The following is a 22,958-nucleotide window of genomic DNA, read 5'->3' as shown; positions in this document are numbered from 1 at the left end:
TTGAATTGACCCATGAGCATAACCGGAATATCAGGAGATTAGTAAATATCGCCCTTGTGATCGTCCGAGTCGTCTTTGACATAATGGCCGAGGCGACGACGATGAAGGCAGCAGCGTCACTAAGACGTACTAGTAGTACGTTAAAGATGGCTAGTGTCCATTTCTTTCGTTTCATCTTTAGAAGCAACTGGAGCCATGTGTTCGGTTGTCTGAGTGAGTGTTTGCCTAAAGCCCAATTATACGGATCACAAGTGAGGTATTCATGAATATCAATTCCGGAAATGGAACAAAGAAAGAAGAACCACGTCGGCTCCGAAGTTAGGTTGCTGTCTTAATCAGGATGTTAACTCATAAATTGATTCTCAGCTGACATATTTCCGTTTGAATTCCCTCAAATGGCCTCTCCATCTTCCCGCGTTCATCGCAAACCTCCAAATCTTCAATCACATACTCCGCCATAACATCTACTTTACACGGCGGTGGCAGATTCTCCCAAACCCTACGCACAGCCGCGCTTGAAACCGGAATCTCAATAACCTCATACCCACACCGTTTCGACTCCCAGACCAGCCAAAGCGCCAGACCTTTCATAATGCCCCTTCCCTCATAATCGCCCCTCGTCACAGACCCCTTTCTCATCAAGACTTTGCCCAATAGTGCATATCTATACCCATCCCTAGCCGAGGCCGGAATGAGTGATTCAAGGTGTGCACATGCTTGCTTATAGCCAGGTCGGATGTCAAGATACCACTGCACTTTGTCCTCATCAGGTGGATTTGCTGCATCATGGCTTAATGCAATAGAGACAAGAGGAAAGTCGATTTGGTGGAGAAGCTGTTTCGATGATGCTCTGATATCGTTCTCGTCCCAGTGTAGCTTTCCGCCTGTTTTGATTGACGAGGAATAGCGATATTTGTATTCAGTATCGAAAACGCCGAAGGACATATTTGACTTTATTGCGTGGCGGACTAGATAATCAACTGCATGGTATTGTTGATATGCAATGATTGTCTGGTTTCCAGAGTCTACAGTTGGGCAGAATGAGGATGGAGATGTCTTGCTTTGTACAAGAAGAGCTTTTACCGCGGATAGATCGGCGAGCGTGAGTTTGCGGATTCGGTAGCGAGGTGAGAGAGTGCGTGGGGTTTGTTCTCTTGTCATTTTGGTCGTCGGCTAGGTTTCTAGAACTTGAATGGAAAAGGGTTGTGGAATTGGTGGATTATCTTGTGATATCAAGTTGGAATTGCGTGCTCAGTGTCTGCGCAGCCTTATTTATATCCATTACTTGAAGCGGGAAATGAATGGTGACGAGTCCCTGGATTGGGAATTCCGTCGTGCAACGTTATGCATAGTAGATAAGACACACACTGCTCAGGTTGAGCTGTACTTGGCAAGGCTCCTTGATTTTTGTTGGAGCCAGCGGTACCGAACACGAACAACGGTCATACACCCAGGCATACATTAGCTGAAACGGAGTGAAGTTACATCATTCATGGAATGTAATGTATACATGAGCCGCATACTATGTAGATGAATAGGTGGGACCATCAAATGAACCTATCAAAATTATGACGATGCTGCCGATCTTGAAATGACGGGGCACTGTAAGCTTGATATTATCCTTTGTAGATAGAGATAAGATCGACAGAACGGCTGATCGATATGCATTCTTCCAAGCCGCTTATCATGATAAGTAGTATTCCATGCTCTGATTTACCCTTTACGATAGACAGCTGTTTGATGTTACAGCGTCTCATAGAGTCGAAAGTGCTTGAAATACGACTAAAGTAACAAAACCTGAGGTATATTTTCAAATAACATTTATAGTACGCGCGTCCCTATTCGTGGACGGCATTCAGGGGGTGAGTATCGTCGTCATTGCTTTTGTACGACCTGAGAAGCATGTACGGGGTATATACCCCTAGTTATCCCTTGATTAGTGGCTTACCATGTTCCTGAATCTTCAAGTTAGCTTACACCGTAGTTTGTTCTAACCGATTAGAATCGAGAAACACATGATGGCAAACGTTGAGGTTTCTATAGACAATGATGATGTCTACAACCGATTTTCGCCTGGGCGAAAGGCGATTATCACCATGGTCCTTGTTTGGTCATCGTTTCAGTGCACACTCGCTACAACCACGGTCATCTCGGCTATTCCAGAAGTAGGCGCCACATTTCACACGACGGAAACCACTATCGCAATTTCCAATGCCGTGATGCTTCTTTGTCAAGTTGCTGGCCCAATTCTCTATGCCCCAATCGCCAACACAATTGGTCGCCGACCGATTCTCCTTGCGACAAATGCTATAGTGCTTGCGTTTAGTCTGGGAACCGGATTCGCCCCGAATCTTCCAAGTTACTTTATCTTTCGATTTCTCACCGCACCTCAAGTGACAGCCAGCCAGGTTATTGCAACTGTCGTCATTGGTGACATTTACCCAGCCGTCACGCGCGGCCGTGCACTAGGATGGCTGATGGTGAGTACCACTCTCGGGCCGGGTATAGCACCTCTTCTAGGCGGAGCGATAGTATCCTATACCTCCTGGCGTGTGATATTCTGGACACAAACCGGCATGGCTAGCCTGTCGGTGCTTTTACTGGCCATATTCCTGCCAGAAACAATTCACGAAAAGAAAACTGGGATCTTCGACGACTTGCCTCTTAGCGGAAAGGTGAAGCAATTCCTTCAGCTGATTAATCCATCGGAGATAATCACGCTTCTGATTTCAGCCCCGGGTCTAGCAATCAATGCCATTACAGTTATCACCCTACACTGGAATATGTACTCCACCCTCACGCCGATCCGAGAGGTGCTTAATCCACGCTTCCATCTCAGTTCACCTCTACAGGCAGGTCTCTTTTATCTGGCACCCTCTGCAGGATTTTTGACCGGATTATTCTGCGGCGGGCAACTTTCAGACTGGGTAGTGCGACGGTACATCCGACGACGCGGGCGAAGAGTGCCAGAGGACCGACTGAACAGTACAGTGGGCGTAGTGGGTATAGCCCTGCCAGTCTGTTCGCTCTTGTACGGCTGGGCAGTACAGCAGGAAGTCGGAGGAATTCCCCTGGTCGTGGTTGCGCTATTTCTTCAGGGCGTGTTTCAGGTGGTGCCATTTATCAGCCTGAATGTATATTGTGTTGACGTGATGGAGGGAACAGGGAAAAGCTCGCTAGCTGTCGCAGGAAGTTATATGGTTCGCAATGTGGCGGCGGCAGCGGGCACGGCTGCATGCCTTCCTGCCATTGAGGCGATCGGAGTGGGATGGTTTATGACTATCGCGGCAGGCTTGCTGGTGGTGGCTGCGGGCTTTTTGTGGTTGGCGACGCAACATGGGGAAGAGTGGCGGATGCGAGGCGAGGAAAAGTCCACTGAGTGCTCTCCCCTACCGTGGGAAAAATGATTGTATTTATTTTTTAGCTGCTTATGATGCTTTAATACTAGTAATCGTCTTGATCTACCTACTCCGATATATGCGGAGCGTTAATTCATAATAATCTAGTTCGGACTATACTACTGAGTAGTATTACTAACTACTGCCCAGGTGTATCTCTTCCACTGCAAAACCGGTTGAAGTGGTTCCTGAAGAACGTACGTATATGTAGTGGAACAAAAAGGTGATTTATGCAGGCTGACGGCAACCATTCACTTGGCATCCTACCCGGCTGGATACTCGGTACCCTGAGTTATCATGACGAAGCGATTTGGAAAGTAGAATAGCTTCACTGAGGCCGTCGCAGAACCTTATAGGAAAACTCGTAATTTTAGGACGCTGTCGCCCTGACAGGTGGAAACTTGAATACTGGGTAGATTGCGGCTATGGAGCTCTGTACACATTACATAGGGCCCGGAAACATATGATAGTACATTTGTGCTTTGTCATTCTCGGTTCATAATCGAACAATATGGGTATATAACTTTTTTATCGCGAATTTCCCTGCCATGTATGGAGAATCCGTTGTTCCACATATGCCCATGGCCATCCATTCTCTCGTTCAGTGCGACGAAGTAGATCGAATAATAAATTTTGGGCGAGAGGCTCGTCTATCCAAGAGCTGCCTGTGATGAGGAAGAGAGAGTCAGTACAAATTGCATTAACATGGGCATATTGGAGGAAACGTACAGGCGCACAAGGCATGGCAAGCCATGATGCGCAACGATGGCTCATCATCGGCGGATAGTGCAATACCAAAGAGATAATTGAGGTTTTCAGTAATTCGTGCCTGTAGTAGCCAACATTAGAACAGCGACCCAGGCATCATATCCACACTCAGTATTTACCTTGATTGAAACCCGCTGCTCGTGCGAGTTTTCATAGACCTCCGTCTCGCGAATTAATATTAGTGCCTTGGCAAGACACAAATGTTGCATTGCGGTAGCTGCCAAGGAGAAAGTAATATTAGCCCAAACTCCACACTGCCCTACGCATCCGCATTCGCATTCGCGTAGCACATAGCACATTCAAAACAACACTTACAATGCCATAAGCTTGTGTATAGCACAACCGGGAATGGCTTTCCTCGTGCGTGGTCTGGCGACGATATATGCAATGGGACAAAGGTATCCGGACGACCATGCTCCCATTCTAGAATCCTCTGCTTAAGAGCATTCTCGCCAGCAACACCCAAATGGCCGCCGTAATTCCGCCCTGAGACGTTATAACAAAAGTCAATCGTCTCGGCAAGAATCCAGATCGCCCGGTTAACCCAGTCGCCGTCGCTAAGGACCGGCTTGGCGACCCACCACTGGCGTAGGCGATCGTCGAAGGGGGCAAAGGTGAGCCGAAGGCATTTTTGGTACGTAAGTGCGAACTGGATGTCTTGAATTACGAAGACCCAGAAGGAGGCCGAGGCGAGGCCGCCGGAGATAGCGCAGTCCACATGTGAACTGATGTAGACAGACCCTGCGAGGAGGTGGCGCTGCGGGTCATTAGAAGGGGTGTGGGCTGAGAGTAGTGGGTTAGCTGGGGGACGTCGCTTGTCGGAGATTATGTGGGGGCCAGGGGATTGTTTAGAGATTAACGTACATGAGATTTGTTCGAAGAAGCGCAGGATCACGGTGGAACTGAGGAGAATATCAATACCAATGTCAAATTCGGGTTTGTCGAGCACTGGTAACATGATCGAGATACAGCGCTCGTGATAACTATCGGCGACATCAGGAGCGATCGTATTTGCCGTCCGAGATAGATGGCATGCTGATACAGCAATACATGCGTAAAGAAGTAGTGGGCATCGACTAGCCAGGTGGGCCACATCCGAAGTAAACCGGTGTTCCGGGTCCCCAGCATCGAGCTGACCAGTTAGTTAGTCATGCAGTATCAGATATTTGCAAGAAAAGGAAACTCACCCATGGTGCTAGGTACAGTTGGTAATGTCGAAGTAAATACGCCTCGTTTATGCTTGCCAGCCTTGGCTGAACAATGGGCGTGTTTGAAGAGAGGGGTGAATTTGCAGAGGTTGAACGTGAGCCACGAGAATCCGCGACATATAGAGGAACAGAATTATTCAGACCCTGAACAGAGGGGTCCATGATTGAGGACGAGGTCGAACGAGACTCCGATGGTGATCTAGAAGCCGATTTAGGTTCTCTCACGGACACAACATGATACTCTGATGCAGTCTGGTTTGTTTCATCTTTGAAGGAATCTGCAGGTCTAAAGTTAATTTTGTTCCTGATTATTTTTTATTCATTTTGCGTCTCATTTGCCGAGCATATGATGCAAGCTTTGACAAATATCGCCTCTCACTTACATTCAGAAGATGTTTCAACCCAGACCTGGTCATCTGGAAACGCTAGATCGCTCTCCCCGTATCTGGGGGGGGCCCTTTCCACGTAGAGACGGGTTCTGGCCGTGGCGAAAAGAGACCTCTTCAGATTTGCCGGGAGCCGGCACACATTCGCGACCAGATCGCTGGCACCGCAGACATTTTGCTCCCGATTTGTCACCTGTAGAGAGTGTTAGATATCGCACACGACCATGAATTATGTAGGAAACACCATATTACATTTCAAATGGCGCAGCCGACAGGTGAGGCTGAACAAGAATTCTGTCAGTAACTTGGCGAATTGGCGTTTGCGTAGGCATCCGAATTTGCACTCACCATCCCCTCATCACGCAGCGGAAGTAGCGGGGAGACACACGAAGAAGGAAGGTTTCCAGAAAGGAATCATAACTCGGTATTCCAGGCCCGAGGCCACGAGATAAATAAAGACCCCCCCCCCCCCGGAAACGGCCAGGCTACGATCCTGGATGATTGATGGAGCACTGCTAATCAATATCTTAAGCGGAGAGGGTGGGGATCACGAAATGGCATGGGTAGATCATAGCGAGTTTGCGTGGGTTTTTTGGAGTACCAACCAGCCAACGCCCGGGCTGTTGGAGATTAGCTTCGACCAGGAGGGGAGAATCCTCTTTGGTTTTGCCCCTCGACCTCCCCTTAGCGTGGGTGGATTTTGGTCTTGTTGGGTCGGGCGGGTTTCAAGGGTAGGCTGAGCTTCATGCGAATTGGTCCTGATAGAAAAAGAACCCGCCCGGCAGGGGCCCAGTGGTGGCCCGGCTTTGATTATGATTGCAACGCTCCCCACCCGCCCAGCGTTTTGACAGTCTCCTGCTAGATTTGGTTGGTACACACACCCCCACGCAACCGCAACAAACTTTTGCACTCACCCCGATCAAAACCGATCGTTGCCCGAACTAGAAAGATCTGGGAAACAGGGCGTCGCCGAGACGCCGCGACAGACCTCGGGAACCCGGCAAGGTGAAAACAAGCGAGTCAAACACGGTGAGAATTGTATACAATTTTTTGACTACGATGGATTACTGCGCCCGAGGCTTCCTTACTCCTCCAACGGCCCCAATTTTAGTATGCTCGTATTTTCCCTTATTTTTTTTTCTCTTTGTGCTGTGTGGGAAGGTCGATCCTGGCGACAGATGTTTAGCGGTATGCATCAGACCAATCACGGTAGGGAGGTACATGGTTAGGTTTGCAGTCAGAGATTTTTTTCGATGTTGATTGAATTCAAATGGGACTGTCATCATAGGTCATGTCATGCTGACTGTGGCTTGCTTGACGTGAGGTAATGCCGCGGCAAGTTCAAATGTCTAAGCTTTGAGATGCAAATTTAGCGCAGCCAGGGGCGACAAGCTGTCACCCACTTGAAACCGGACATTTTTCACCGAATTACCTGGTTCAGGGGACACGTCCGTTGATGCCAGCCATATTTTCGGGACGATTTTTCAGCATTGTTCAGCAACCGCCCATATGGCAGCAGTTATTGTTGGTACTAACTCTAAGAAGGCACGCTAGAGGTACATACAGACTTTCCTGCCCCTCCGCGGACCGAGTTTAGCCAGGAGCGCGCCATCACGATAATTGGATCGGCGACGCCGGGATCGACTCCTGTACCTGACAAATCCCGCAAAAGTTGGTTGGAAGTTGGTGGCACAGGAGATTCGGTGGCACAGAAAAAGCCGAGTGGGGCCAATCGAAGAAGGCAATTCGGCACTGTCCGTGATTGCTTCGGGTTTCATTTCACTGGACCCGTGGATGGCGTACTCCGGACCCGTCGAACCCTGTCGATCGTTGGGGGGTTGGAGGCGTACGAAGCCGATGCTATGATTCGGTGAAAGTGAGGACTGTTGGGCTCGAAGATTCCGTGACGCGTCTGCAGCCCACAAAGTTAAATGAGCTTTGCCGGAGGTATAACCAGAGTAGTGTGCGTTCGTCCGTGGAGGGTGTGGGGAGGACCAGATGCCGAGTCTTCCAGCTGCCTTTTTCAGATCATGTGCCGGAGGTAGACCGAAAGAGGCATCTCTTGAGAGTTGGGAGATTAAACTCATGTACTATCGATGATGAATTGAAGTATAATCCACCCTGTAAATCCCGAGTTCACTCGGGGACCATTGAGACTCAATGAACACGAGGTAAAGACTCAATAGCCATAGTTAACATATACTTCGTACGACTGAAGTCTGGAAACAAGCACGTGTTTTATGCTTATCTGCCACGCTCGCGTTTCCGCTGCCGCTGCCGCCAGCCGCCAGTCTTTGTTTTTGTTTGGGAAGGCGCGATGGGATTAAGCGGGGGAGTCAGGTGACTCCCCGGATTCCTTGTTTTGGGACATCCTGACAACGTCCATTCCCAGCTCCAACCAGAGAAGGGGAAATAAAGATGTCGCTCAACCGCATATCGTTCCTCGAAGGGTGGGAGCGGAATCCGGCGGCCTTTCTGCGGGGGCGACTGGAGGAAACGGGTTCCACGGCCTCTGATGAAGAGTCTGACGTGGATCAAGACTTACCAGAATCTCTCTCCTCCTCTTTCCCCTCCACCTATTCCAGACTCAATTTCAATCCATATGCTGGCCCCGCCTGGAGCGAAAAGAGGTGACGATCACGATGATCGTTCACTGAGAGGTGTATCCCCCACCACGCGGGATACGAGTACTCGTGCGGAGCGGGGGTGGGCACCGGGGCCCGTGGCACTGCCCGAACCCAAAGCCAAGTCTAGGGACTGGCTATCGGAAACGACCGGGGCCTTCGAAGTGAGCCCCGCCAGGCGAGTCGGTATGCCGAATCCCTCCCCATCCCATCTCCAGTGCGAAAACAGAGGCTTGAGACCTTAGGATTGCATCGCTGACCCACTTTCAGTCCAGGTATGTGTGGCAGTCGTGTATTGCTTTGTCTCGGCCGGCATTGTCTTTGGATTCGCTGCTTTGAAACCGGTACTCGTCAGCGAGAATGTGTATCGAAACTATTGCTCGTTGGAGGAACTAAGACAGAATGTGCTCATCTGTGACGGGCAGGAAATTCGGTATGTCCCGGGAAGAGCGTCCTCATCCTCGTCTCATGCTCATATCTATACGAAAGCTTGAATTTGATGTTCACAATTGCCGCTGTTGCAACCAATGTTTCTGCTCTCCCCGTGGGGACCATTCTGGATTCCTGGGGCCCACGAGTCAGTGGAATTATTGGGAGTGTGCTTCTGGCCTTTGGCGCCATCATATTCGCATTTGCTGATCAGTTACCATTCGACGGATACATTCTGGGCTATCTACTACTATCTTTGGGCGGGCCCTTCATCTTCATTTCCTCCTTCCAGCTATCCAATACTTTCCCCTTACGCTCAGGCCTTATCCTGTCGTCATTGACCGGGGCGTTTGATGCATCCAGCGCAGTATTTCTGATGTTTCGCCTTATCAACGAGCGCTCAGGTGGCGATTTCTCTGTCCAAAAGTTCTTCCTCCTCTATCTCATCGTTCCGGTGTTTATCACCGGGGCACAACTGACTCTGATGCCCGCAACATCGTACAAAACTGCCGGTGAACTAGTTCAACATGCTGAGACACAGATAACAGAAGAACGAAGAGATCAAACTGACACAGCAACCGAAGATCGAGATGAGAGTGAAAGACAACGCCAAAATCGCCGCGCTCAACGACAAAACATCGTCCATCAAATCCAAGACCTTCTAGATGACGGCACCGCTTCTGTTTTCTCGGCGACTGGGGTTGACGATACTGTATTCAGCGGTCTCTCAAGCCCTCGTCGTCCACTCTCCCCGCGGTCCGCTCGCTCACGACCTGACACCCCCAAACCCCTGCCGATGCCACCAAATGCACCAAACACAAACACCAGTGGCGTCTGGGGTGTCCTCCACGGCCAAAGTGCACTCTCACAACTACAGACCCCGTGGTTCGCATTGATAGCCCTCTTCACCGTTCTCATGATGCTTCGGATTAATTATTTCGTGGCATCCCTACGTACGCAATACGCTTATCTGCTCGGCTCATCCTCCGAAGCTCGAACCATAAACTCTGTTTTTGATATTATGCTCCCAGTCGGTGGCCTTTTCTCGATTCCATTCATTGGAACATTCCTCGACAAACTGCGAACGCGTACTGTGCTCATGATTCTCGTTTCGACGGCCACCATGATGGGTGTGCTGGGCTGCATAGCACATAGCACAGAAGCTGCCTACGCGAACATAATTCTTTTTGTACTCTACAGGCCTTTCTACTATACCGCAGTTTCCGACTACGCGGCGAAGGTGTTCGGCTTCCAAACCTTCGGAAAGATCTATGGGCTAATTATCTGCCTCGCTGGCGTGGGGAATTTCGCGCAAGCTGGGCTTGATGCGCTTACTCTGAAGGTCTTTGATGGGGACCCGGTGCCTGTGAATGCCGGTCTGACGATCGTAGTCGCTGTTGTCGGTGCTTCGCTAGCTGGGTATGTGAGTTGGCAGACGAGTGTTCTGCTCGGCTCGGCTACTACCGTCGAGACTCGGGAAGATCACCCGGGCTTGATTCACAGAGATTGGGAACGAGAGCCATTATTGACGAGATCTGGGAGCATTGAAGGGGGTGGTCAGCGGGCCTATGGCATATAAGCCATGTAAAGTGATATTTGATGAATGCTATATTGATGAATTTGAACAATGCAAATAATGCAACTAACAGAATGCCAGAAGTGAGCATGTACATGAATGAATCATTAGTTAAAATCAACAAGGTATAGGTATATAACATATCGGAGAACGCGTAACATCGATGCCTCTTTTCGGGTATTTGCACTTGAAACCTCGCCATTTATACAAATGAATCGAACACAGCCTTTGTGCAACGCCCGCCCTTCCATAGTTTGTTCAAATGCTATTCCGAGTCGACGACTCTGCCTCGCGTATGACATCTGCAACGACTTTTTCAGACAATGACCAGCCATCGCCATTCTGTTGGCTAATCCCATTTAATATCCGACGAGCCTCATCGGAGATGAGATTCACATCAGCCCCGTAGGAAAGCAACTGGCCGATAACCTTGACATGGCGTTGGTTGGAGTGTCGTTTTGAATGTTCGATGATTCTGCGAAGAGCCTTGATGGCTACTGCGAGAGGAGTCAAACCCGTTCGTTGCATGACATTCACCCTGGCGCCATTTTCCAAGAGCACATTCGCCACGGAGGGCCAGCCTTCCCGTACGGCATGCATAAGCGGAGTTCGAAGGACGAGGTCTCGAGCCTCAATATTCGCACCGTGGCGAAGTAAGATCCGGACAGTCATGTCTTGACCTCTTGAAGCAGCCAACGCCAACGCTGTCCTGCCTTTGTGGTCTCTGTGCTCGACCTCGGCGCCCTGTTGTAGAAGGAGTCGTGCCATGCTGCCGTCGGTTGTTTTGAAAGTATTGCACGCGTTGAGAAGCGGCGTGCGGTCCATGAGGTCAACTTCCTCGATTCCCGCGCCGTTCTCAATCAACAACTGCGCGCCCGCGACGAAGTCGGAAAATGCCGCGGTGTTCAGTAATGGTGTCATGTCGAAGGCCGTGCTGCAGATATTCAGCTCGGCTCCGTGATTTAGGAGTAGTTTCATCATGATCAGGGAGGCCTCGATAGTCCCCTGGCATCCTGATTTAGGGGATTGGATATCCACACATAAGCGCAGCGCATTGTCGCCGATATTGCTTGTTGCAGTGACATCGGCGCCGTGTTCTATCAGGACGCGTACGGCACGATCGCGTCGGTGATATACGGCATAAAGCAAAGGTGTCAAGCCGCGATAGTCTCTTTGATGGATATTCGCGCCCTGGTTGAGGATCGATCGGAGTGATTCCTCGGTGCCCAGCACGGCGTAAAATAGAGCGGTGCGGCCGAGATTATCCATGTGCTCCACATCCGCACCCCCAGCCAACAGAGCCTTCACGACATCATCCCGGCCACCCTGCAGTGCGAAATGCAAGGGAGACTCACACAACGCGGGCTCAGATTCTAACCCATATTGCAGTCCGGGTTCTGACGCAGCTCCAGCTCCAGCTCCAGCTATATCGACATCGGTGGGACAAGGGTCCTGACTCAACCGAGGTTTCTTCCGGTGGCCATCACTCACCCCTTGAGAATCGGCCAACCCATCTTCCGAAGCGACATTCCGCTTGAGAGTCTCCATCAGCTCGGGCCCCATTTGAAGCCCGTCATGAGCCCGTTCTGATGAAGACGTGCCTGTACCTGGGCCGGTGCCTGGGGTGGCAGGTTCAGCAGATGGCGGCAAGGTCAACATTTGCCGCCCCGCGACGGGTAGACAGCCGCTAGCCGCTTCGGGAGCGGGGGAAGTCGGGTGAGCCGCGCCTGTTGATGCCTTTCGTATAGGCGATTTGCACCGCAGCCATTTCCAGCAGGAGGGCATGGATGCTCGATTGAGGTTGTTTGACTCTTTATATCTCCATAAAGTTGAGTTGTAGATAGATTATTTCCAGCCCCAGCGTAATGAGACATCTTTTGTTGGGGGCATACGCTAGCAGCTGATCCGACTCCCTGTGGCGTCAACGTGCATATGCGCGTGGCCAGGATGTTAGTAATACTGTCAAGTGATATCGACGGGGTGGAAGTAGGTCCTAGTAGCGATTAGCCTGGTCCTATTCGGTTAATAGGCTCACTGGATCTCAAGGGTCCCGAGGTTCGTTCGGAAAATATACCACCTGGGCAGGTTTATATATCCGTCTCGGAGTGTCCTACACTGGCACGAATTTGCCAAGCGGGTGAACAACCTCAGAGCCTCGAGGGCCTGGCATGCTCCTGAAACGTCATTCAAGGTTCAATGTTTAGTTTATTAGCTGAAGACATCATAGATTCAAGCTACCAGTGAAGCCCCATGGTTCCATAGGTAAAACTTCAGGCCGAAACAACCCCGGAGCAGAGAATTCCAGTCGAGTGGAGATTATTCATTATTTCGTTCAAGTCGTGACATATCTACTTCGAGTTCGGCGGAAACGGCCACACCTGCGTTGCAGACTCAGCATCCATATCCTTGCTCACCGTCTGAACAAAATCCTCGTGCAACTCTTGATTCACTTTGGCCATGTCTTCCCATTGATCACTCGCAATCCACCCAACAGAATTTGTCGGAAGCTTGTCCCGCACAATGTCCTCTACATCAAGCGAGGCGATCAACTTGTCTTCCTGCTGTCGCTGCCGCTGAACTTCAGCCTCTGTGACCGGAAAAGGACAAGCCCCAGGAAGCCCAAGTGCAGACCAGTTCTCAAATAATTGGTGGAGTCGGTTGCGGAGTGGGGTTATACTCCCAGAGCCTTGTATCGTGCAAACCTCGAAGAGGCGCCACAGCTTGCCGTCCACTTCGTATGGTTTGTTCATTTTCTTGATTTCCTGGCACCGCTTCATCTCGTAATACTTGGTTCTCGATGCCGTGTCTAGTTCTTTGATAACAGACTGCTGGGTTTCGGGACTCAAAGTATCAAAATCATACGGGCGAGAGTAAGTGTGCGCACCGTACGTGTAGAAACCAGGAGGTCGGACGAAATTTAGTAGGTTAGCCTGCATAAAGAGCGGTAGTACTTTGCTTGTCCGCCAGCCGATAAACCCTTCAATCTTGGTCGGATCTTCGAGCGAAACATAGATATCGTCCAGGTCTAACATGTCGTTTCGTAAGATTGGCTCTGATATGTCAAGCACACGTTGATCGCGTGAGAGAGTCCTCATCACGCCTTGCGCTTTCCTCAGCAGGTCCTCATATTCGGCAAGAGACTGGGACTTGTCGAAACTCTCCAGTCGTCGTTGAATTTCGGGGGCCGTGCTTTCATTTTCGATAAGCGCAAGCTCACGTTGCGTGATCGCATGCCCATACTCCGCAAGAGTCAACCCTGTGAGTGGGTCAAGGCAATTAGCAAGTCATCCTCTTGATGGCATCCGTCCACTCGGATGTTTTATTTACTTACAAGGCCCAGTGTCTACAATTTTGGCCTGAGTGCCATCTCCGTTCCGAGTATACCACCAGTCTGAGTCGAAGCATGGTCCAATAGCACAATGCCCGTCGGGATCAAGTGATAAATGCAATGGGTGTGTGCGGAAATCCACCTGCAATAGAACTTGGGGAGAAAGACTGCCGTACGCCGGGAATTTGATGTTTGCAAGCTCCTTTTCCATCTCCAAGACTTGATCAATCATCTTCATTTGATCCAGGCTGTTCATAGAGCCCCATTTTTGCGTCAAGGGGACCCCCCTTCATCTTCTCCATGAGAATGTATTCTGCACCAAGCTTTTCCTCGTCACACTCGAGACAGTACACTTCCGGAACTCGGATGGATGTCATTCCATCCACTAGGGAATAAATATCAGACAAAGAGAAAACAGGTCATATAATGCGAGAAATTGGTACATACGGAATGCAAGGGTAGTAGCCTCCGAAATCGTCGTCATCATCACCGGACCGGTGATTGGACATTTGACCTTCGCTATAATCTCCTTCTCATCGTCCATGGTCAAAAGGAAGACCCTGCTATTCAAAGAAGGTATTTTGTCAACACGAATAACCTTGGTCCCATCTCCAACGTCTTCGGCAGCACGGCGACATAGTTCGTGGACATCAAATTTGACGTAACGCAGTTCTTGATTGAGGTCATCGCCAACCAACCACCGACCTTCAGTATATCGGAAGAGCTCTTTCGATGTGATCTTAATATCTGGAGAATTGAATTTTGGTGAACATTGACAGAATGAACGATTTGACCTGGCTATGAATGTCTTTGTGAACCCATGTTGAACCGCAGCTTGACCGTAGCCCGGGTTCAAGCTTGCATTTGAATACCTGATGGTAGATCGAACTGAACTTGGTAGACTCAATCGAGCCAAAATTTCGGAAAGCCAATATTGACGCGTGAAATGATGAAAAATTGACACTCAAAGGTGAAGTGAAGTAGGGGCCAAACCAAACAGGCGCCCCAGTAAACATGCACGTCAGCACGTGACCATATATACATACTGTAATTCACTGGCAGGACCAGCTAAACATGTCAAGTAGGTCGGATTTTATTAGAATAAGATTAAAAACCATGGAATTAAGTAAAATGAAATATACTAAGTCATGGAATACTATACTGTGACACGTGTAGTCAGCTCAGCGCGGCATATCAAGGCTGGTCACTGGTGCACAAGCCACACTACGGGCTACGCCACCACAAACACGATTCTTTGTGCTATAGTATCATGGATTGAATATTATTTCGATGAATGAGGTTGGGAGTAGACCTAAACGATATGCGAAACAGCTATCTTTATATCAAAACAAAAGACCAGCATGTATAGCTAGGCAATGGCAAGATGTCAGCCTCAGGCCTCAGTATACCGAGTACTTGCAAGGATAGCCCCATCAACTCTCTCTATCAAACATAACAGAAGTAGGATCCCAGCCAAAAATATCTCGATCACATGTCTCCGAGAGGAGATCACCATCAGTCATTAACATCCAGTCTAGCTCCGGATCAGCTCCCAGCGCCGCATTAAGATTACCATTAATCCCGGTGGATCTGTCAGGGGGTATAGACGTGGAAACTGGATCTCGGGCTGATGTTCGGGCACGTTTATTCGATGGCCATGTAATACCATCAGCCCGTCTATACATTTTCCCCGAGCGTGTCCGCACTTCCCACTGATGCTGTAAGGTAACGAGTAAATCCTTCGCACGTCTTGCATTCATCCAAGAAAGCGAGAACTCATCCATAGCCCGGAAACATGTACCCAGATGTGCGACTATGTGCGCCTTTGAATGTGAGGCATAGTTAGAAACGGCGGCGAAGAGTAGTAGGAGGACGGCGGAGGATGTTATGGAGACTGCTTTAACGTTGATACGACGTAGAGTGTATCTGGTTTCGTATAAAAGGAGGATCTTAGCGATTGAGATGGCGGATTGGATGCACATTTGTCGTGCATGAAGATAGCCTGGGCCCTTTGGTGGTTGTGGTTGGAGATAGCTCTTGGACATCCAGGGTCTGTGGGCGTAGATGATATTTTGATGATATTGCATGCTGTTATGGGTTAGAGATCTGGCTCTTGGAGTGCAACAAACGGGAATTTCCTTACTGTAGCAGTAGCACATGCGGAGGGTAAGGAGATGTATGGTCGTTTAGGTCAATTTGTAACGTTGGTGGTAGGTTAGCTTTCCATTTGCAGAGTTCTGCCACAATTCTTTCATTGAACTCTTGCATCGCGGATTTGTCAATCTTCGACGTTGTGTATCTTGAGACAATTAGTTTGTGTCTCATAGATTGAGGAATTCGGGGTTCTTACAAAACATATCCACATGGTGCCATAATTTCACAAAGAGAAACGAGTTGTTGACTAACCAGCCCTGTGCAATCAAGACCATCAAATAGCTGACTTAATGATGCGGGATTCTCGTATGGTATCCATTCCTGGGATTGATTACAACAGTCTTGAGAAGGCTTGCCAACTGTAACATCTTCCATATTTGTGCGGAAAGGCCTGCCGAGATGGAAGCCCAATTGGCTAAAAGGCATTAGTGCAAGATTCGATCAATGAAGAAATTCCCAACTCACTGGTCAACGGTATATGCAGCCCAGAAGACGGTTCGGCGGAGATCCGCATCGGCAGCGGAAATGACGCCTTTTAAAACGTGCGAGGACATATCAATGTGCAATGCGAGATCAAAAGAAAGACGGATTGCCATTCCTTGCCCTCAAGTCAGCACGGTGAATGTTTCCGGCAATTACTTTCCCACTCACCACTGTAAAGCCACCCTCGAGAGTCCATGCCATTCCCAATTTCGTGGCTGCTTAGAATAACCATCGCCTGAACAGTCGCCACACTCGGGAAATCTAGTTCAGCCTCAAGCAATGACCGAGCCCGATCTCCAAAAAAGTCCACCAAAGTCTTTGGAAACGTAACAAAACCTGGGTGGAATCTTGTTTCAAATGCGCAACCGATTGCACACCTGTTTAGCCTCTGGTCAGCAAGATAACTCAAACACCAGCGAGGCATCAAAACACCTACATCGCATTCCGCAAGGCCTCGGAGTAGAAAGAAGTATCCTCCATAGCGAACCATTTCTCTTTAGCATCTTCATACAACTTCCGATCAACAACATGAAACGACGGATCCTGCCAACTGAAATACAAACTGATCAAGTGTTCCTCAAGGTCGGAAGGTACTTCTTTATCAGCCTCGACTCGACCGGGACCATTGAAATCGCAACCCTGCATTCTGCGATGGGAGTCAAATGTATCTGAATGCGACATATCACGCAGATTGAATGTAGACGTTGGACCGAAAAAGTGAGTTTTGCCCCCTCGCCCGATCCGTAGCGTGCCGACTCGATCGGAAAGGTCATCGATGAGTCCTTCGATGTCGGCTGTAGTATTAGCATCGTCGACCAAGGTCGACCCATCTTCGCTTGTAGTCGGAGTGGCGGCAGTGGCTGTCGTGTTGACCGGTTGGGCCATCCCATCTAAGTCGAGACCTAAAGCATCGCGTTCAGAAGTCGAATCGATAAGTTGTTGCAAATCGGTGGGCGCGGACATTGCCGAGCCACCGTAGGCAAGGTCCATATCCCAGCTGCTGAGTATGCTTTCCGGGGTGTCTGCCGAGGGTGTCAATTTTCCCTGCTCGGAGGGCCCTGGCAAGGGAGAAGTCTGAGAAGCTGCTGGAAGCAAAGTCTGGTCGGGTGAAGTCGCAGTTGGGATCTTCGGCGGCGGAAGAGCTGCAGGAACAAGAGGTGGCCCCATTATATCTTGCGAATTTCCAAAGTCCAGATTAGGATCATTAGATAGAATAGGAGACATTTGTGGTTCGCAGGAGGGTTCGAGTCCGGAGGTCGGTTTGGTCGGTCCAAGAGCATTTAGAATCTCCTTCAATGCCGCGTCCTTGTCCTTAGGGCTCGGGGGAGGCTGTAGGCCATTTTGACAAATGAATTCTGAAAGTTGATCGACTCTTGCGATGAGCAAGTCAATGGCTATCCGAAGAGGAAGTCTAGGATCCAGAGTCAGATGCTGCAATTCACGCGCCGGGAGATAGGCTGTACTCACTTCCTTTTATCAACCGACTGGTAATGACAACTCCTACTCTTGGTTATGCAGTTTGAGCAAGTTGGCTCAGAGCCATCGCACTATTTGGGGGTAATCAGTCGCTGAACAGATTGCGGGGAGTGGAAGAGCTTTGCTTACCTTGATCTTGCTCTCCCGGCAAGGAACACAAGCCATAGAGGCATGCTTCCTTTTGGATGCAGTCTTTGGTGACATATTTTAATCGAATGGTCATCGCATAGTAAATTTACTACGCGGATATGCGCAAGTTGAGAAGTGACAGCTCGGGTGGCGTGGGGATTTCGCGGGGAAGCAAAGAGTGGCGGGGTAGAAGAACCGATAAGACATCAATAAAATATCTCGTGAAAGTCGGAGGGGATGCGATCCACGGGTCCTATTAGCCTCAATGGATTTGTTGAAGTCTAGCGACCTGCTGGCCAGTAGGAATTCGTGGAGAAGAAGATCTTCTCCAATAGGGGGGAATGATGCCAAGATTTCGGTCGGTGATTGAATTCCGAAGGATCGATAGATCGAGAATGACGTTGCGCTCCGGATTTACCCCGAGTTTTAGTGTTTGAGTGTTTCTTTCCTCACGGTTGATTTAAATTTGCTGTGTGGCCTGGATGGAAATTATATGCGTAAGAGTATCTCTACTAGTATGTACATAAGAACAAAATGACAGGATATGGATGCAACATCAGCCACGCTATGAAAAACGACACCAGTAAGTCACATGAGGAAAAAATAGGGAACGACACGGTAGTATATGCATTTTCTGCTGAAATTAAGGCCAACGCAGCCGAAGAGATTAGTCATAAGTCACCATAACTTGACGGTTGACGAGAATATCAGCCTGGCCAGGCTTTTGTCCATTTTCCAGGATGTCCTTCTGGCTATCACCATCACTCAAGCTGCCACGCGGGCCGTGATCAACTTCGGTGGTAGTATGGTTAAGGTTTTTCCCGCTCTCGAGCTCGTAGTTACGCGAGAACATCGCACCTCCACTACGGGAGCCACTGAAGCCGGGAGATTGGTGGTAGTTGTTATAGTCGGAGGTCTTGCCGTCGCGGAGGATGCGGAACAGCGGACGGAGGGTTGCAATGTTGCCGACCATCATTCCGATACCATTTTCTGCGAATCCCCAGATAACAACGTTTGCGACTTCGAAAAGGTAGTCGGTCTGGCTGGTGAGGGCGACTGTGTATTTTAGGCGGATACATGCTGATAGTGATGCACTGGATTAGAGAGAAAATATTAGTCAATGCTGCGTGAAATTTGGAGACTAGGGGGAAACGAACAAAATTCCAAGGCCCATCAGTCCAATGATCGAAATTTTCGTGTTCCGATTGATCTGCACGTTCCAAAGCAAAGGCACCGGCCTGCGAAATTATTAATTCCTTATCGCTCACATAGTGCAGATGGGACGTGGCAAGGACTTACAGGAAAGCAGTCACCCAGTCAGTAAAGATGTTGACGGCGGTACAGGCATAGTAAACGTCGGCGAGAACATAGCTGGGTTGGCAGTGGCCACCATTTTTGAGGAGTTCCGTATCCCAAGCGGCTCTAGTATTTAATTAGTACGTTTCTTCCGTATGGTGTCTGCATGGGGTCATACTCGACGGGAATACAGTTGATCAGAATGAAGATCAACGCGATGATGTTCATCAAAACGAACATGGTAATGACGACGTATTGCACGTAAACATAGATCTTTCGTCCCTCCGCCACGCGGATCAACATCCAGCTGATACTGAGTTTGATTGGGATGATAGCAGAACAATAGCCAACCTCGAAGATCAGGAAGAACTAGTCGATTGAAAGTTAGTATGGTCGGGGTTTCTGAATATAATCAGACTGATAATCACCTTCTGTGCCTCAGCTGAGTATTTCTCATTGCCAGGCTTCGCAAGCGTGGTAGTGTGAGCACCGATTCCATTAAATGCTCCCCCAAGACATCCCGCAACAAGTACAAAAAAGGGTGCCTGTTTGTTGCGTTAGACGAATACTGCTAGATCTTGTGAGGTTTCTTGAGGAGAACAAACCAATGCTGCAGTCATGATCCAGTCTTCGGGTCCCCATGATCTGCGACTCAGTCTGCAATAGGCGCGCAAACCGAATGTGACCAGTGCCAACGTCGTAAGTAGAATCGTTGTGGCTGCCAGCCCTGGGGCTGCATCGGCGTAGACTACCATGGCTCCTTCCTGTTAATTAATTTTCACTTCAAAGCAGCCCTGTAGTGCTGTCAAGAGTCGCTGGCAGTGGTGTAACACATAAGCATTGAGTGTAGAGTGTTGTGGAGTGGCAGGAACAGGATCGTACGGGGTAAAGCACGAATTATTAATATCCGTCGGGTTCTTTCCGATATCAAGGAAGGTCTTTCCTCCTGTTAAGCTAGTGTGATACTCTAGTGGCGGCGGACAAGCGACGAAAAGACAATGGTCAGCAGGTGGATCTGGACATTGTGGACTACATACGAGGCTCAACAGGGACCATGACCATTGTGATTCGCTATCCGCTGTTAGTATCTGACAGCTTTGACATCCGATAAACCGGAAATGCCATTGATCCTCAGTGGATCAGCACGCCTTCGGAGATGAAAAACAATGATATCCGCACATCAACGGGGAGCGACAAATGCCGTGCCAAAGACCGCTCCATGGTACTGAGCTGACGCATGATTCATAAAAAGACAAGCATTTTACACCGTGTACTTCGTATACAGAAAAGGCTCTTTTCATCTTTGAAAAGTAAAATTATTCTCGCCATCAATGACACTGGCGTGTCAAAGTCAGCCTAACACGCCATAATGGCCTACGAGGAGTAGCAAACTAGGCCAAGGACCATTTCCTCATGGAAGACGAAATGACAGAAGGCGAATTGTTTTCAGTCTGAACAAAGATAACCCAATTTTTAGACCAGCCCTACCAATCAGGACCAGCAATACCATCGCCAAATTAAGGAAAGCCTCAGATCGACACGCCCCACCACAACGGAGAAATTTTCACACGTGTACCCGCTACTCCGTCCAGGTCCACCATTTTCACCCCTGCATGAAGCACTATTGCCTCTTGCCTAGAAACAAAAAGGCGGAACGAGGTGACACGACGGGGACAATGCGCCAAAAGCTTGGTACCGAGAAGAGAATCGCGATGGGAATCGATTTCAATCCGATCTCCCGATTCCCGCGATCTGCGCACGATTGTCTTTTGAAGATCCCTTCGTAGTCAATGGTAGAAAATGTTCCGAACTCAGATCTAGAAAACCTTGTGTGAGTCAGTAGCTATCGTAGATTTGGCAGGTGGTTTGAAGGGCATTACTCGTAGTCCAATCCAACCTGACCTGACCACCCACTGCCCACCAACCAGCGTCCAGGGGGTCTGTTCTCGAAGCCTAGCTTCTAGCGCCGTCTCGGCTTCCAAGCTACTCCGCAGGCAGAATCTAGAATTCTAAAATCATCTCGCTTAGGCGGCTCGCCAACGGTCCTGTCCTCCCCGGCCATGATCCTGCACATACCTACCTGTTTTGGTCAGTCGGCGCCCCTAGTGCATCTTTCGAGACACATTATTCGCTTGGCCTGCAAGCCATGGCCGATCTTTATTTGCCTCAGTCACCTCTATACCGTAGCTCTTGTATACGGGTATGCATATAGGGGTACATAAGGCTTGGCTTCGTCGGCAGACTCCGATGTAAGGGGCTCTATTATAGGGAGATTGGCAGCTGAGCTTTGCAGCACGGACTTCCGCGTGACCGATCCCCATCACCCTCAATAGGAACTCCGTAGGATCTATTCTTGGGGTGATTGATTTATCTTTACCCGAACATCTGATTTTCGTTGATCATATTGCAATTGAGGGACCTCGTCCCGAGGTCATGGTGCGGAAAAGTTTTCCGTCTTGACGAACTTGGATTCAATGCCGGATATGTTTACAATGAGGACCTCGGGAGAAAACATTTAAATATCATCATGGGGTAAAATCTGGTATAAAACCCCATTGTATGAGTTTCAGGTTTAAAATCTCCACATGACAGGGCTCCCTCCCCGGGCTGTGGCTTGAGGAATCCATGAATTCCAATAATGAGACAAGGGGCCACCTGGGCAGCTGGGCCAACCTCCATGGCTTGCAACGAGCTTCGCGATATGATGAAGAAGATTCTCTTTTAGGAATACTAATAGATACTAGTAGTAGCCTTGGCCTTTCCCGCGTTAGTCCTCCCCCGTAGGCCGAAGTCACCACAAAAAGCCCCAAAAACAGGCACTCCACAAAGAGTAGCATACCCCTTCAGGTTTATAACTAAGACTAGTGCAATTTCTATCCTATACGGTTTTCTAGACTATAAAACAACATGAACTAACACTAGCTCTACTAGTAGTTTGCATCCTTTCTGCCCAGATTATTGCTCATGTTCTATCCCATTAGGCTAACTGGTAAAGCAAGATTGCTTTCTGAAAGCAATCTTCTGGAGCAGCATATATAGTACATAATACTAATACTAATAGACTAAGTATAGAGGTCCGAACTGTATCTATAAACTACTCGTACTATGTACGGAGTGCCTGGGGGTATTATAATACCGAACCGGAACCGTAAATTACGGCGCGGGTACCCGCCTGCAGGGTTAGGCCGTAGCCCATCGTCATAGCCTTTTTATTTGTGTATATGTAAACAAAGCTAGTACATAAGTATATGGCTCTTTTGCTTTTCCAATAACCTGGCAGTAGTGAGCCTTTGAGAAATGACAACAACAATAAACATAGTGCAGTTTCGGAGACATCTGTGTTTCCGGCATTTAAGACACCATGCCTGATGAGATGTTCAGCCTGTCCCGTCAATTTAGTCTGGAGGGGCCAAAAGCTCGAACACTCTGACATTTTTCAGAAGTTATCAATGATATATACGAAGTAAAGCTCTGACCTCTGCATTCCCGCCTAGAAAGCCTGCAAGTTTCGTGCCGAGCGGACTCCGCCATCTGAACATGCTGAACAGGCTGGCTTCAACGGTTGCGGAGGAAGAAAGAGTGTATTTTGGTAAAATTCTCACAAGCAATGCATTTGAAGATTTGGTTTTATCTTGCCTGCAGTATGGTCTACCCATGCCCATGACGGAGAAAATGAAAAAGTTGGTGAGGGACAGATCTGATG

General features: G+C 49.0%; 9 protein-coding genes across 9 annotated transcripts; 2 read left to right on the top strand and 7 right to left on the bottom strand.

Moving 5' to 3' along the window:
* Nucleotides 1-348: 348 nt before the first annotated feature.
* N7509_008017 (uncharacterized protein) lies at nucleotides 349-1,161 on the bottom strand (the record flags this gene model as incomplete). The annotated part of the gene is made up of 1 exon (XM_056632654.1): nucleotides 349-1,161. The coding sequence occupies one exon, from the start codon at nucleotides 1,159-1,161 to the stop codon at nucleotides 349-351; it is 813 nt and encodes a 270-aa protein (XP_056488205.1).
* Nucleotides 1,162-2,018: 857 nt separating this feature from the next.
* On the top strand, nucleotides 2,019-3,407 carry N7509_008016 (major facilitator superfamily domain-containing protein; the record flags this gene model as incomplete). The annotated part of the gene is made up of 1 exon (XM_056632653.1): nucleotides 2,019-3,407. One exon carries the CDS (start codon nucleotides 2,019-2,021, stop codon nucleotides 3,405-3,407), a length of 1,389 nt encoding a protein of 462 aa, XP_056488204.1.
* Nucleotides 3,408-3,926: 519 nt separating this feature from the next.
* N7509_008015 (uncharacterized protein) lies at nucleotides 3,927-6,111 on the bottom strand (the record flags this gene model as incomplete). Its single annotated transcript, XM_056632652.1, has 8 exons — nucleotides 3,927-4,063; nucleotides 4,128-4,227; nucleotides 4,286-4,383; nucleotides 4,482-4,949; nucleotides 5,031-5,298; nucleotides 5,354-5,652; nucleotides 5,758-5,953; nucleotides 6,109-6,111. The coding sequence occupies 8 exons, from the start codon at nucleotides 6,109-6,111 to the stop codon at nucleotides 3,927-3,929; spliced, it is 1,569 nt and encodes a 522-aa protein (XP_056488203.1).
* A 2,067-nt stretch (nucleotides 6,112-8,178) lies between these two features.
* On the top strand, nucleotides 8,179-10,392 carry N7509_008014 (putative MFS transporter Fmp42; the record flags this gene model as incomplete). Its single annotated transcript, XM_056632651.1, is given in 4 exon segments — nucleotides 8,179-8,289; nucleotides 8,309-8,570; nucleotides 8,655-8,817; nucleotides 8,874-10,392. The coding sequence occupies 4 exon segments, from the start codon at nucleotides 8,179-8,181 to the stop codon at nucleotides 10,390-10,392; spliced, it is 2,055 nt and encodes a 684-aa protein (XP_056488202.1).
* Nucleotides 10,393-10,647: 255 nt separating this feature from the next.
* Nucleotides 10,648-12,174, bottom strand: N7509_008013 (ankyrin repeat domain-containing protein; the record flags this gene model as incomplete). Its single annotated transcript, XM_056632650.1, has 1 exon — nucleotides 10,648-12,174. The coding sequence occupies one exon, from the start codon at nucleotides 12,172-12,174 to the stop codon at nucleotides 10,648-10,650; it is 1,527 nt and encodes a 508-aa protein (XP_056488201.1).
* Nucleotides 12,175-12,737: 563 nt separating this feature from the next.
* N7509_008012 (uncharacterized protein) lies at nucleotides 12,738-13,973 on the bottom strand (the record flags this gene model as incomplete). The annotated part of the gene is made up of 2 exons (XM_056632649.1): nucleotides 12,738-13,645; nucleotides 13,721-13,973. The coding sequence occupies 2 exons, from the start codon at nucleotides 13,971-13,973 to the stop codon at nucleotides 12,738-12,740; spliced, it is 1,161 nt and encodes a 386-aa protein (XP_056488200.1).
* On the bottom strand, nucleotides 13,942-14,539 carry N7509_008011 (phosphotransferase family protein; the record flags this gene model as incomplete). Its single annotated transcript, XM_056632648.1, has 3 exons — nucleotides 13,942-14,102; nucleotides 14,165-14,464; nucleotides 14,536-14,539. The coding sequence occupies 3 exons, from the start codon at nucleotides 14,537-14,539 to the stop codon at nucleotides 13,942-13,944; spliced, it is 465 nt and encodes a 154-aa protein (XP_056488199.1).
* A 611-nt stretch (nucleotides 14,540-15,150) lies between these two features.
* Nucleotides 15,151-18,053, bottom strand: N7509_008010 (fungal specific transcription factor domain-containing protein; the record flags this gene model as incomplete). The annotated part of the gene is made up of 7 exons (XM_056632647.1): nucleotides 15,151-15,805; nucleotides 15,861-16,016; nucleotides 16,068-16,286; nucleotides 16,337-16,469; nucleotides 16,523-16,731; nucleotides 16,791-17,811; nucleotides 17,960-18,053. The coding sequence occupies 7 exons, from the start codon at nucleotides 18,051-18,053 to the stop codon at nucleotides 15,151-15,153; spliced, it is 2,487 nt and encodes an 828-aa protein (XP_056488198.1).
* A 573-nt stretch (nucleotides 18,054-18,626) lies between these two features.
* On the bottom strand, nucleotides 18,627-20,010 carry N7509_008009 (uncharacterized protein; the record flags this gene model as incomplete). Its single annotated transcript, XM_056632646.1, has 6 exons — nucleotides 18,627-19,053; nucleotides 19,117-19,197; nucleotides 19,259-19,381; nucleotides 19,434-19,624; nucleotides 19,684-19,800; nucleotides 19,861-20,010. 6 exons carry the CDS (start codon nucleotides 20,008-20,010, stop codon nucleotides 18,627-18,629), a joined length of 1,089 nt encoding a protein of 362 aa, XP_056488197.1.
* Nucleotides 20,011-22,958: the final 2,948 nt, after the last annotated feature.

Source organism: Penicillium cosmopolitanum (genome assembly GCF_028827165.1).
Source record: "Penicillium cosmopolitanum strain IBT 29677 chromosome Unknown utg000008l:1.0-4398992.0:1.0-4402845.0, whole genome shotgun sequence".
NCBI lineage: Eukaryota > Fungi > Ascomycota > Eurotiomycetes > Eurotiales > Aspergillaceae > Penicillium > Penicillium cosmopolitanum.
This window is presented reverse-complemented; position numbering and strand designations above follow the sequence as displayed.